Raw genomic sequence first — 14983 nt, 5'->3', positions numbered from 1 at the left:
CAAAAAAACAACAACTTAAGTGCATATCTCAGTGCTTTTGTGTTGTGTTTTGATGTATGTGTTTGTTTCGAAGTTCACATACACTTTTTATTCTGGTCTGTGTAGGTGATGCAAGGGACACCACTCCGTCCTGGTATGACAGTAATACGAACACCACTACAGCAGTCAACACTTGGAAAGACAATCATTCGAACACCTCTAGTGGTGCAGCAAGGTATTCTTCCAGCCAGTAGGTTCATTTTAATATTTAAATTTCCAGTGTGAAATCTGTGGTTTGTTTCTAGATAAATACTTCCTGTACCATATATTTCAATGCAAAAAATACCTCATTTAAATGCTTGACCTGTAACAAGTACCTTTCTTGGCTTTTGAACATGCTAGTAGAAATCTAGTAGTTAAAATTATCTTGTTGTTTATTAAGAAAAACATTCAGAGTAAGTTTATATTGAGGGGGCCTTTCTATATTTAAAAAAAAAAAAAGTTCCTTGTGTATTAACAGACCTTTTTTCATCAGTCACACAGGAAAATGGTATATAATGGGAATTCCTGTGCAAATTGTGATATATGCTTCTCTTGTTTGGTAATACATTACTGCAAGAAGTTATGATTCAAAAGCTTATAGTGCTAATGACTAAAATATTAGGCACTTTTTTAATCAGAAATTATTCTCTTACAGGTCAGTCACAGCAGGTAGTGACTCAGATAATCAGAGGTCAGCCTGTCTCAACAGCAGTTTCTAGTACCAGCACAGCTTCTACTAGTTCTGGGCAGAAGACTGTAACAAGTCCTGGAACACCACCTCAGCAAATACAACCACAAACCGCATCACAGCCCCCTCGTCCTCAGCAGGGGCAGGTGAAACTTACCATGGCCCAACTTACACAGCTAACACAAGGACAGGTAAAAATAGCCTCTGAGTGTGAACATAAGCTTATGCTTGATAAACTTTCTCAAATCTTTTTATTTCAAACATGTAGTTTATCTTGTAAACTTTATGTTCTTGGTTTTATTGCTTGTAAATTCTAGAAACAGAGATGTTCCATTTTAGCATCTTTCTGAGTAGGTTTCTTGCCAGTATTTGGATGAAAATATTTGTTGTTAACTCCAGCTCAGTTATCTGCTGGTAGCATTGGTGAAGGAGTAGTATGCTATTTCATTATCTCAGAGCTGCTTTTGTATTTCAGGAAAATGGTATGTAGGAGATACATGATATAGGTATTTAATTCTGAAACCCAAAACTATAGTTATTCTGATTTAGAGCAAGGTCTGTCTAAGAATTGTGTCACTAATATATCAATTTTAATGTTTTTCAGGGTGGCAGTCAAGGATTAACAGTGGTAATTCAGGGACAAGGTCAAACTACCGGTCAACTACAATTAATCCCTCAGGGAGTGACTGTAATACCTGGTCCAGGACAACAACTTATGCAAGCAGCTATGCCAAATGGTACAATTCAGAGATTCCTTTTCACCCCACTGCCAGCAGCTGCTACTACAGCTAGCACAACTACAACAACAGCTTCCACTTCAACCTCAGGTATGTGTTATTCTGTTCAGAAGAAAAAAAGGCTTCAATTTAGTTTGCGTGGGAGTTCTTGTGTGGTTGGAGAAAATATCTTTTAAAAGTAGCTTTATTGGAAATGTATTATAAGCCTAGAAATATTTTGTATTTCTTCGTAGACCTTTACAGTAGTTCTAAGGGGCTCAACTGACTAAAGCTGGTAGACTTGTCATTTGAAGTGAGTGAAATTTATTTTAATCCTGCACAGCTACAGAGCAGAAGCAAGCTCTACAGGCACCACCGACATCAGCGCTGCCACCAGTTCAGCCACAGCCTCAGTGTCAGCAGCAAGCCCAGCCTCAAGCACAGAATCAGAGTGCTCAACCTGTGTCTCCCACCCAGCCACAGGCACCACAGCCACCACTTCAGCCTGAAACTCAGACCCAGCTTGAATCTCAAACTCCAACATCTCTTGACTCTCCAGTCACACCTGAAGCACAGTCATCTAAATCTCCAGTGCAGTCTCCAGTGCAGACCCAGGCTCAAGGACAATCTCCAACGCAAGTCCAGAGTCAGCCACAGAGTGCAGTCATTCCACAAGGCCAGTCCCAAGTCCAGCCTCAGCAACCAGCTCAGGTGCAGACTACAACCCAACAACAGATTCAGATGCAGCCCCATGCTCCCATACAAATTCAACCTCAGCTGCAGCAATTACAACCTCAGGTTCAGACTTCGGTCTCAACCCTTCCAACTACTCAAAGTTTAAATCAGGTTCCTGTGCAATCCCCAACTCGTCCTCAGCTGCAACTTCAGCAGCCTCCAACTAAAGTTATTACAGTGCCTCAGCTTCAGCAACAAGTCCAAGTGCTCTCTCAGCTTCAGTCACATGTTGTGGCTCAGATACAAGCCCAACAAGGCAGTGTGCCCCAGCAGATCAAGCTTCAGTTACCTATTCAGATTCAACAAAGTAGCCCAGTACAGGCTCACCAGATTCAGAATGTGGTAACAGTTCAAGCAGCTAGTGTTCAGGAGCAGCTGCAGAGAGTTCAGCAGCTCAGAGAGCAGCAACAGAAGAAAAAGCAGCAACAGATAGAAATTAAACGTGAGCACACCCTTCAGGCTTCTAATCAGAGTGACATTATCCAGAAACAGGTAAAGTTAACAGAAGAAAATAAAAATTTAATGAATGAAAGAAATTTCATTTTAAATGCCTGTTCTTGTTAATAATGTTAATACATTTGGTAGGCAGTTAATTTGATTCTTTCAAAGATAGCATACAATTGGTTTTGGCAATTTAATTAAATATTCTACATGAATTCAGCACATCTAGACAGCTGTACCATCTTTGCAGTCTTTGGCACATTGATTCAGCTTACCACTAGCTGCTGGGACAGTGTATTGTTATTCTCAGTTCAGGAAAGATAGGTTATAGATAGGAGAGCTGGTGTTCAGAACACATGTACAGTACTTTTGTTGCCTGCTATAAGGAACTGAGGTTTCAAAGAGGTATCTGAAATGTAATGCTGTTGGATGGCTGCGGGGCTTTAAAAACAAACAAAACCAACATTTATATAATAGAATCTTACCTTTTTTACTTTTTTTTTTTTTTCTTAAATAAAAGTACCATCACTGAAGAAATACTGTCAACATATGTTTAGTCCCTAGGTTTAAACAGTGCATAAATAAAATATCCTGCTCTGTCTGGGAGGTGGAGGAGGTGTCAATGTTGAATTTCATTTTAAAAGCTTTCAAATTTTAAATAATTACTTTAAACAAGTGCTGCCCTGATAAAATCAATTCCATTTTTTCACTTACTGAAATAAATGCTGCTTTTTTTTCTTTTAACTTAGGAAATGTCCTGGTTCTCCCAGTGGTACTGTGAAATACCAGCTAAAGTTTTCATATTTTGTTTTGGGTTCTCTGTTGTCCTGCAGGTGGTTATGAAACAGAACGCTGTCATAGAACACTTGAAACAAAAGAAGACACTGACTCCAACTGAGAGGGAAGAAAATCAGAGGTGAATATGCATCATGTTGTAGCTTTAGATTGAAACATTTACACTTATAATGTCATTTAATATGCATAATAAAACTGCTTAATAAGCACCTTCTTAAAGAGAGATTGCTATTTTTAAATTGGTGAAAGTAATAGGTGAGAATTCTAACTCAATCCTCTATATTCCCAATTTTACTTTGATAATATGTATTGAAGTTTTGTCCCTTGGCATCACTTAGTCTCATTTCAGCATTAAGCATTCCACTCTACAAAAGGAACTGAAGAGTTGGAAGGTAGCACTTATTCAGCAAACTAGGAGATTTCATCCTTGGAGCTGCTAAACACAAAGTTGTTTGTCAGATATCTTGGGTTTATCTTGACATCATCTCAGATAGTTGCTATAGTTGGATAACTACAATTGTGTGTTGACATCTAGTAAGAAAACAGTGTTTTTCATAAACTTTTTATCATCAAATTAGAGCAAAAGCTTTGTTGATTACAGTGGTACAGTTTGATGCTACTTGTTTCACAGTGTGATAAAAGTAAAAAGTGTTGTCTCATACTCCTCATTTAATGGTGTCAGATAGTCAAGTTGGTATTTTGAATTGGGTTTCTGTAGCAGCAGCTACTCTTCCCAGCCTGTGCTATTTTGTCTGATTTTGGTTCAAATGTCAGTGAGTTATTTTTCATGGTCGCTTTGGCAACAAGAAGCATGTAGTTTTCAAAGAAGATTGAAATACAATGGGAAGGGAAATCAAAGTATGTTTATTATATTCTGGAAAAATAAGGCAGAATAAGTGAAATATATGGAACTTGTAAGCAGGGAAAGATGACTGTTGTTGGGTAGACAGCAAACATGGGAGAAATAATCATTTGTTGCCAGCAGTGAGGAAATTTAAAACTGGTTTATTTATATTCAGTCCTTTACACTGGAAAATATTTGCCAATCCTTATGCCAAAACACAAAAACTTAGTAATATTTGGTGCTCACGAGAGAGTGAGAAATAGTTTTCAGCAAGTTATAGGCTTCCAGCTTACATGGCTTTCATCCTGCATCAAAATAAACAAAATCCAGCTCTTTCCAATGAGTTAGTGGAAACTGAGCTGAGTTAAAATATCTCTGTAGTGAAGCTTAAACTTTGCTAGGAGTTTTATAGGGGAAAGGCAGGAATCAGTTGAATGAAATTTATATCAGCCCTCTGTAACTAAATTTGTGATTTGATATCTCCCCTTGGTGATCTAGTAAAGCATGAGTGGAAGTTATACATTACTAAGTCTACCACTTCATTTTAATAAGCATCATAATTTAGCTTGAAGCTTCTAGAGACTGGAGAACTAAATGATTCTGCTCTCTCAACTGGGGATAGACGGGCAGCTCAGCACAATGTACTTTTTCTTTATTTCACCAGAATGATTGTATGCAACCAAGTGATGAAATATATTCTGGATAAGATAGATAAAGAAGAAAAGCAGGCAGCTAAGAAACGAAAGCGAGAAGAGAGTGTGGAGCAGAAGCGTAGTAAACAGAATGCTACCAAGCTGTCAGCTCTACTTTTCAAGCACAAAGAGCAGCTCAAAGCTGAAATCTTGAAAAAAAGAGCTCTTCTGGACAAAGAACTACAAATTGAAGTGCAGGTAAGGACAGTTATTCTCAGACCTACTTGATTTTCAGTTGGGGACAATGTTTCAGCAATAACTTGATCTATTTTCTCAGTGAGCTTTTAAGGAAACATATGGGAAGAAGTTCTGATTTATATGCATGGTTCTCTGCAAAGCCAATGGATGTCCTCTTTATGCTTTTTGTTTCTTACTCATGCTGAAACTGCCTTGTTTCCTTAAACAGTTTTTGTACGACTGCAGCCAGCAGGCCATAGTGTGCCATCCTGTAATGTTGTAGGTTGTGCACATTAGCAGTTTGCACCTTGGGAAGACTTGTATTATTTTCTTCCAATTACTCATGGGGATATGTCCACATTTTAAACCTGTTCTGGAATAATCATGTGAAGTGCCTCCCTCTCTGTTTAATATACTTCAGGAGGAGCTAAAGAGAGACTTGACTAAAATTAAGAAAGAAAAAGAAAAAGCCCAGGCAGCAGCTGCAGCAGCAGCTGCAGCTGCTGCCGCAGCAGCAGCTGCTGCCACTGCCACCCCACCACCGCCGCCGCCACCGCTGCCATCACCACCACAGCACCACACAGCCAGCGTCACCTCCTCCTCCTCCACCACAGTCCCAATGCCAATATCCTCCCAGAAGAGGAAGCGAGATGAGGAGAGAGACTTGTCAGCTTCCAAGTCCAAGAAAAAGAAAATGATTTCTACTACCTCAAAGGAAACAAAGAAGGACACAAAGCTTTACTGCATCTGTAAAACGCCTTATGATGAGTCTAAGTGAGTAGAGAATGCCATTGGTTTTTAATGTGTATTATTAGAGTTAGATTTAGTAGTTAGCTTAGCAGTGAGGTAGTTCTAGAAACGAAGTATCAGGTGTTACTGCAGTGATCAGTAAGGTGTAGAGAATGAAGTCTTTTTCGCTAGCAGTTACAAAACTATTAACATACTTGATTTATCTGTTAATGTACGTAACTTATATTTCTACTTGTTTGCATGTTTCCATTGTATGATCTTTCTGTCTCACATGCACATACTCTTTTTTTCTTTTTTTTCTTTTCCTCCGCTCTGTTATTCTTTCTTTTTGCTGTTTGCCTCTGCCTCGGAAGCAAGTGACAGTTTGGTTTGAGCGATTTCTTGTGAACAGGTGGCTGATGCTCTTTAGAGATAGCTCTGATACCATCTTCTGATAAATGATTTTCTTTTAATTGCTAGCCAGTAAAAGAGCTTCTGTGCTGCTTGACTGCACTTCACTTTGGACAATGTTTTGGGCTGAAATCATTTTTGTATATTAATGTATGCTCCAAGTTTGATCAAAAATTGTGTGTGTGAGCATTTGACAAAGTGAAAACTGCAGGTCCCTATGGTTTATTTCTTGCCCATGGACAAGGAAAAAAACTTCTGTGAAAGAGGAAATGCTATATACAAACCTTGCAAAGAACATGATTAAATGCTGGAGTAGAAGACTGTGGATGGCAGGGGACAGTGTTAAGCATTTCTGCTGAAGTTAGTGGTGATTAACATTCTTAGTAATAGTTACCATCTGATAGCTGTCTAGATATGTGTGTAAAATAAATTTGGCTTCAGACCAGTTCCAAGTGAGTATTTTATCTGCTTAACGAGTGATGATACCGAAAAGTCTTAATTGATGCCATTTGGTGGTGCTTTCAATACTGGTAACAGAAGTGAAATATGTAGTGTTTTCGTTCTGGGAATGATTTCTCATTTCAAACTCAGGGTCAGGACTAGAGGATCTCCTGCAGTTCCTTCCAGCCTCCTTTTCTTAATTAACATTACTAAATTCAGTTGTTTTTTTTGTTCATTTTAGGTGCTTGGTAGTTCTGACCATTGCAGTATTACATCAGCATGGGAAATTGTAGGCTATCTGTGCTAGTATCTCTTTGTAAATCGCAGACTCCCAGCATCCTGGTTTGTAACTCACTACTGTTTCTAAGGCATGTGCATCTTGCCTGTCTCAATAAGAATACTGTATGAAGTTCACTGAATGGCAGAAAACCTAGGAGGAGGAGACCTGCTCTCCTCTTGTTGTGATGCTGAGCGCTGGTCTGTATGAGCACTGCTGTAGAATTGCCACAAATTAAGACAGGATGAACAAATTCTGTGAGCAAAAGAATTTGGTTTTCATTTTATTTCAGTGGGTATTTCTGTAAGCTGAGCAAAATATGGTCATAGTGTGAATTTTGGTGTCCTGAACCAATGCTTAAATACACAGAATAAAACTTTAAGACAGTGATTTTAAGACTAACTGATCAGTGCCCTGAGCAATAGGATTCAATTCTGCTGTTCTGCTTCTTGTCAATTCTGACTGTTATGTTCCTAAAAATGATGGCTGTGCCACTGAGCTGTATTATGATTTCACTATTTGGAAAGCAATTAGGCCAATTTTCAAAGAGCTTCCTGGTAAGCATTGTTTATATGTACGTATATACACACACGTAGGTATGAGATACTCCTCTTTGTGCTGGTGTCTCTTTTCTGCTTTAAGGAGGATAGATGTGAAACTGAAAAGATTATTTGAGATGCGTTTCAAATGCCCTGTGCTTGTTAGGATTTAGTAAGTCCACAAAGGTAATTCTCTGTGTTACTCTGTTGCAGGGCTCTTATGTTTAGTTCTCACTGGTTTCACGCCAGTGTTGTAGGGTCCTATGTATATTGTGTGGAGGATTGTCAACAAGGACATCCTTCTAAGATTCCTACTTATATTCCAACTAATTTGTTAAAGCATAATGTGAAGCCTGTTTAACATTCTGGTGGTGAGTTTTGCTTTAGCTTCTATCTGCAGACAGGAGCAGCTAGGTCTGATCCCCTCTGGGAAAAAGACCATGACTGAGTTGTTGCTGACAGCTGTTAGAAGGAGCTGCGTTGATCCATTGTTGATGGAAGGTTGGTTTGTGCCATTTTTAGTATTTGACTGAAAATGCACAGGTAGGTTTGGAGTATCTTGAGCAAACAGCCAGGAAGGCGCAGGTGTTCCTTTGGTGGAGCATTGGCTAGCTGTTCTGCTGCTGCTGGTGTGCACTGAGCGGTGGTTGGCTGAAGACTGATGAATTAGGGCGGGCTGCAGGAACTGATAAAGCAGCATAGAGCAGGTGGTTGATGGTGTCTAAGATTTAGGAAGATCCCCAGTGTCAGCTTGCTTTTGCTTAGGCAGAGAGAATGGATGTGTAACTTCGCCCATCTGGTTGATTTCCATGAGTCATAGGTATGTTCTGAGGTATCCATACACAAAATGTCAAACATCCTTGCATAATATTTTAGAGTTTTGTCACTTCATTCTGTGCAAGGTCCCATTCACATGATTCTGTATCTGGTTCCCTTCACGTTGTGTCATACCACATCTGGTTCTGTCACGTAGCTGTCTGAGAGTAGACACTGTTCTCTGATCAACGGTACCAATTTACTGCAGCATTTACTGAGTAGCTGAATCGCTGTTTTTCAGCCTGCCTCCCCCATGCCCTCAATTAAAATTATGACAGCCATGTCCTGACACAGTTTATTTTTGTATCATGTTATACCAATCCGTATGGGACACATGGCTGGTATGCATGTTCCTTGTAACTTGTAACTCCTAGCTGGTGTTTGCGCTTTGCTTTTGTTTTTTTTTTAATTAACTGAGACCTACATTTTCAAATCTGAACGAAATGTTGAAGTAGCTTTTGAGCTGCAACTTTGAAAATGTAAATCTTTTCCTTTGGCCTTTTTGTGCCTTCTACAAATTTTCACACGCACGTTGGAAGTGCGTTTTTAGACCGGTTTTGTCAAGGTCTGGTTACGTTATTGATGTGCATTTCAATGAACTGTCAATTGAAAATTGACCCAAGTGACCTTATCAACAGCACAGCTGTTTGCATGATGTTAGCTTGTAAGGATAGAATGCTATAGGAAGCAGGGAAAACAAAGAGAAAGTTGAAGAAAGTAGGGCAGCAAGAAAGTGCATCAGAGAGAAATGCAGGGAAAAGTGCCATGCCATTTGAAATGACAATTACATTGTCATTTTCATTGTGAATGCTTTTAGGTTCTATATTGGCTGTGATCTTTGTACTAACTGGTATCATGGAGAATGTGTTGGCATCACAGAAAAGGAGGCTAAGAAAATGGATGTGTACATCTGTAATGATTGTAAACGGGCACAAGAGGGCAGCAGTGAGGAATTGTACTGTATCTGCAGAACACCTTATGATGAGTCGCAGTGAGTTCTGATAAGAACCTCTTATTTAATGTCTAGGTAGCAAACTGCTCTGACTTTGGTTACCTGTTCCTTACAAAGAAAAAAGTTATTCTGCATATATTGTATTCATTTGTAATACAGATTCGTTTTCAGTAATTGTCAAATGTGGTATTCGGTGGATTTTTTTGTGCTTTAGTCTGATCTGGATAGAAAGCATAATGTCAGTCTGGGGGTACATGATTGGCATCTTTTTGTAAGGTTTTGAGTCGTAAATACCCTCTTCAGTATTCAACTACAAGACTGATGCTTCCATATGCAAAATGTTTGTACAGAGCAAAATAGGAGCCCAGTTGTCGTCCAGTTTGCACAAAACGCACCTCGAATAGTTTGGGGATTCTTCTTGGGAGCTATTTCTGGTGTTACTCTGTTCCTTTCAGCTCTAAAGCAGATGATTGATCTGAAACCTTGAACGCTTGATAGTGTGTAGCAGAAAATTCAGTAACTAATTGTGAAATGTTCTGTCGTTTAGTTTGTAAATACAAAAGCAGTTTGAATATTGTAATTAGAATTTGTCAGTCCAAAATGTCGCGTGCTGTTCTTGTTGTATTTGTGCCAAGTAACTTGTGTGCAAGGGACTGCAGGCTTATGCTTTTAAATGTAATCTTCAATTTAAATAAATGTAGTCACTGACCTATTTTTGGATCTTGCAGATTTTACATTGGCTGCGACCGGTGTCAGAACTGGTATCATGGTCGGTGTGTTGGCATTTTGCAAAGTGAGGCTGATCTCATTGATGAATATGTGTGTCCGCAATGTCAGTCCACAGAAGATGCCATGACTGTACTCAGTCCGCTAACTGATAAAGATTACGAAGGGTTAAGGAGAGTACTGCGCTCTTTACAGGTGAGAACAGAAACTACAGGGATGCTTTACTGTGTAAGAGGTACCCAGTGAGCCTCGGGGTGTGTCCTGATTTCTCTTCCAGTTGTTTGAGATTTAATAAAAAAAAGAAAGAAACAGCAAGATCTTATTTTGTGCAAAGTGCCACCGTGTCAGCTGCAACTGAACTGGCAGTACTGCACTGTGGAATAATGTTCAGCATATCATTCCTCCTTCGTGAAAGTATCTACTGAAGAGTGCTAATTTGTTGTTGTTAATTACCTGTTGTTTTCCTGACAGGCTCACAAGATGGCCTGGCCATTCTTAGAACCAGTAGATCCCAATGATGCACCAGATTATTATGGTGTTATTAAAGAACCAATGGGTAAGTGTTTTGGAATAATCTCATGATGAGCAAGTAGTTTTGGGATTAGGAATATCAAGTTGGTTACCTATTATGCTTGTAAGTACTGCAAGTAAATATGCACGTGTAAAAATACACGAGGTAATCCTGCCCACCTGCGTGTTCACATGTTCTCCATAACTGATGTTTGAAAATAAGCACTTCAGGGGCATTTTCCAAAGGTAAGTCACTGTTTTTCCAGTTAAATATTGTTTTTTTTAATTTACATTTGCATTAAAATAGAACAATGACAGCTTTGTCATCCCTGTCTCATTAATGGATCTAGTTGGTAGGAGTGGAGGCACCTGTATTTTGTGTGGTTGTGTACTTGAAATCCTCCATCTGTCCCATGTGGCAAATATACATATTCTTGTGGAAACAGAAGATTTGTTTAAGGCGAGTCATGAATTCAGGTGCCAACAAGGGCTATAAGGGAAGTGAAGTACAAGAATCCAGATTTTTTTTTTCCTCTCTTTGAGGTTTTTTTTTCCTTAATTTCTTCAGGAATAGTAAATAGCTTCCTGCAAGAAACCAAGAGCTGCAAGATCACCTTGTGCTGTTTAATTCAGCTGTATGTGACACATTCATACATAAGTGCTTATTCTAAAGGAGGTTTACTGGTGTTAACATGTCACAACTTGAGTTCCTGTAGGCTTTGTTTCCTGCGCCCTGTAACGTTAACTTCTGTTGAAGATGAAAATGCCTCGTTTTAATAATCTTTGCTTTCTTTTCAAGACCTTGCCACCATGGAGGAAAGGATACTGAAACGTTACTACAAAAAGGTCACAGAGTTTGTGGCAGATATGACCAAAATTTTTGATAACTGTCGTTACTACAATCCAAGTGACTCTCCTTTTTACCAATGTGCAGAAGTTCTTGAATCATTCTTTGTACAGAAACTCAAAGGATTTAAGGCAAGCAGGTAAGCTAACGTGTTCTAATCATAGATGTTCTGTGGTCCCCTAAAATCTCCCTAATGCTTTTAGAAGCTTACCTTACATTCATACAAAGATTTGCTTGTCCATGCGCTTACTTGGACAGCTGCTTTTCTTTTAAAGGGGAAAAAAAAGCTGTTCTGTAGCCGCCAACTGTCATTTTCAATCAACATTAAGTCTTAAATATGGGGTTTTTTGAGATTACTTTGTAATACTCATTCAAAATGAGATGTTGTAGACAAGTTTAATGTAATACCCATAGAAAACTTGAATGACCCTAAGTCATAGCTGCAGAAAACTTAAATGAGAATCATTTCTCAGCAGGACATGCACTGTGCTGTTCTGAGCTTTAATTATGTTCTGCTGTGCACCAAGTCCTTCTTAGACACTGAAAAGAGACAGTTCTGCTGTGAAGCTTGTAATTCAATGAAAGAACTGAAAGCAGTTCTCTTCTTAATACCTTCTCTAATCGTTTTGTAATGTACCTTATTTCAGAGAGAATAAATATACTTTATTTAAAGATAGATGGAAAACTAAATACAGTTCAAATTTGAGTATTTAAAATCAAGTTTTCTTTTCTAATGTTTTTCTGTAGAAAGACTGATGAAGAGTATTTCCCTATCGTAGACATTTCTGAAAACGAATAGGCCACTGTACTATGGATTTTTCTATTGTCTATCTATATCCTTGTTGTACTCCAACATGAGCCAACTGTAACTGAATTGCAAATGTTGAATGCCTTCCAGCATTATGCCGAAATCTGTATGTGTACAGTAGTTAAATTTGTCCATCTGATTAAGGTTCCTAGTCTAAGGTATTAATGCAGGATTAAATTTGTTTGTAATCAAGTAAATTGAACGCTTTGCTTTATACCTACTGCTGTGGAAGCTCTAATCCAATGAGAGTAATATTGATGAGAGAGGATGTGGCACCAAATGGATTAGACCAGCATTTTTCCTTCCTGATGTAATACTGGAGTAATAATATTTATTAGGTAGTTCTCAACTCATGTTTCTTCCATCGTGCATTTGCTGGTTATCCAGCATCCACTGCTTACACATTCATTTTGTTGCTGTGTTTTTTTGTTACTGGTTTTCATTTATTCCATCTGTGTCCTTTCTTCTCTTGCAGATTGTGATATCTTTAGTCTGAACTGTTTTAACTGGAATCAGAAATTTCTTTTATTGTACAATTTGATAATATTAAATAGCCCTAAAAAATCCAGATTGTTTGTCTAACAAGTAAACACTGAATATTTTTTATTATTACCAGCAATCCTGCTGGTTAAACGCAAATGTATTAATAGGAAAAAATGAAATGGTCCCATTCCTGGAATACTGTATTGAGAGAAATGAAAAACCCATCTCAGAAGCCATGTACTGTTTTATTTTCAGTCACTAATAAAATGGTGAATGTCAAAGAGGAGTTTTGCTGAATGGTGATGAGCAAAGATGTGATTTTTAATATGCCTGGTTCAGTTTTTTTCTATTAAGTTAATCCAAAGATTTCTTGAAGAAATTTAAGCTGAATACACCTTATGATAAATATTCACCCTTATGAATTGTCTTTTACCTTTCCTTTTGATGTATTACTGCTACGTAAACGTGAGAATAAAACTGACTTCAGGCATTTTGAAATATTCCAGTAACACTGCATGTGGCAACTAGTGAAATGTTTGTATGCAGGGCATGAAAATGTGACTGAAACGCAGGGAAAATTAAGGGGGGGGGGGGTTTCTGGAAGAGTTAAGGCCAATAAGAAAAGGAAGCAACAGGGCAGTAATTCCCTGCCAATGATTTACCTGTGGCAACACCTTGCAGCAACTGTGTTTCCCAAAATGAAGGGTGCTTAATTCTTCACTTTCTTCTGTACTCTGCAGGTCCCATAACAACAAACTGCAGTCTACAGCTTCTTAGAGTTCTGCGTGTTAACCTTACAAACGAGCAAGAATCTGGTTGTCTGAAAATTTTTAATTAAGAAGCCAGATGTTTTTAGTCGGGTTATCCTGACAAGACTTGATGTAAACTGCGTTTTTATTGGTCACAACAGTCAAATTATATCCTTGGCTTATTTTGTCCAAAGGACAAAGAAATAAAAATCAGCAGCACCACTTTCTTGTCAAGATCAAATTGTTGTATTATTGTGGCAAAAGCAGGAAAACTTGGTTTTGTTGAAGGAGAGAAAGAGCAAGAAAAAAAAAAAAGATACAGTAAATGGGGTCACGTTTAACTCCATGGAAATGCCACGTCTGTTCTTCAGTGAAGAAGCTGGTTTAAAGTCCACACAGAAAACTTTGACTGTATTTATTTATTGTTGCAAAAAAGACGCTTTTTTATTGCTGCCCTCATTTGTCAGCTAATTATTTTTTCTTATAAGATCCAGCCCCGGTCACATGTAATCCATTCTGTATCTTAACATGATTCCTGTAGGTAAAAGTACAAGAAGACCTCTAGATGTCTTTTCTTTCTATGAAAGGAGCTGCTATGTACACATGTGCACACACACAGAACTGGGAATCAACGATGAGTTTGTCATTCATGGTAGATTAAAAACAAACCAGAACAATTAAGCTTGCATAAAGGTTGGGCTAAGTGGTCACGGACTACAGACTCTGTTGCCTTGAATATAACAGTACAATTTGTCATTTACTCTGCACCAGACTGAAACGAGTAAAATCTATTTGAAGGTATCTTGTTTGTAAACATTTGTCAGATTCTAATTTTTTTTTTCTTTTGTATTAAAATTCAAAATATGGATGTATATGAAACAAAATAAATGGAGATAATTGTTCTCCCCACACACGTAGGTGTCTTTGAGTGTGCGCTAATATGTTTGTAATGCTTTGGGGATCTGTTGGAAAGCAAAAGTATTTCAAGTTAAGCGGGGAGGGAAGTGGAAAAGGAGATCTGACTTGACTTGGCTCCAAAGGCAGCATTTAGAACTTCTCTTTTTAAGCAGCTGTTATCCCTTTACACAATCCCTACAGTGGTGCCAAAATGACTGTAACAGATAACGCAGTAGGAGGCACTGTGTGAAATGTCACAGCCCACTGCTGGATTAAGCGATGTTTTGCCAAGTAGCCTAGAAATGTAAAGTACCAAGTGTAAGTGTATCTACCAGAGGCGTTCTAGATGGCCTCCTTGTTTCCTGTGTAAGGAGTTGCTGGCAAGAAGGATAAGTTAAAGTCAGAAGATGCGATTTGCAGATGTTCCTTTTTCTTTCTCACTTGCATACCGCATCAATGACTTTCCCGTATGCCCTTTATCTGCAGTCACTGAGCCATGATTTATATGCAGCTCTCCAACCATTCGACTTAAGCTTTTGCACTAATTCACAGTTAACTTCTGTTCAGTGAGCTGGGATTTCCCTGATGTGTGAATAAGCTCCTCCTGGGTCTAACCTCACACCTTGCTATGCAAGAACCTTCCTCGTTTTTTCTTAAAGATGTTGCTACTGACCACACTTTCTTATACT

General features: G+C 38.5%; 1 protein-coding gene across 1 annotated transcript in view; it reads left to right on the top strand.

Moving 5' to 3' along the window:
• Window positions 1-14313, top strand: part of BPTF (bromodomain PHD finger transcription factor) — a 42790-nt gene extending 28477 nt beyond the window's left edge. The window contains 11 exon segments of the mRNA XM_072351756.1: window positions 106-214; window positions 677-900; window positions 1314-1536; window positions 1769-2652; window positions 3435-3517; window positions 4905-5130; window positions 5531-5883; window positions 10003-10195; window positions 10472-10556; window positions 11310-11496; window positions 13389-14313. Of these exon segments, the coding sequence (XP_072207857.1) occupies window positions 106-214; window positions 677-900; window positions 1314-1536; window positions 1769-2652; window positions 3435-3517; window positions 4905-5130; window positions 5531-5883; window positions 10003-10195; window positions 10472-10556; window positions 11310-11496; window positions 13389-13425 (2604 nt within the window). The 3' untranslated portion in view covers window positions 13426-14313.
• The last annotated feature ends 670 nt before the right edge of the window (window positions 14314-14983 follow it).

The sequence above is a fragment of the Excalfactoria chinensis genome, chromosome 17, assembly GCF_039878825.1.
Source record: "Excalfactoria chinensis isolate bCotChi1 chromosome 17, bCotChi1.hap2, whole genome shotgun sequence".
Taxonomy (NCBI): Eukaryota; Metazoa; Chordata; class Aves; order Galliformes; family Phasianidae; genus Excalfactoria; species Excalfactoria chinensis.
The sequence above is the reverse complement of the archived record's forward strand: the minus strand, read 5'-3'. Positions and strand labels throughout refer to the sequence as shown.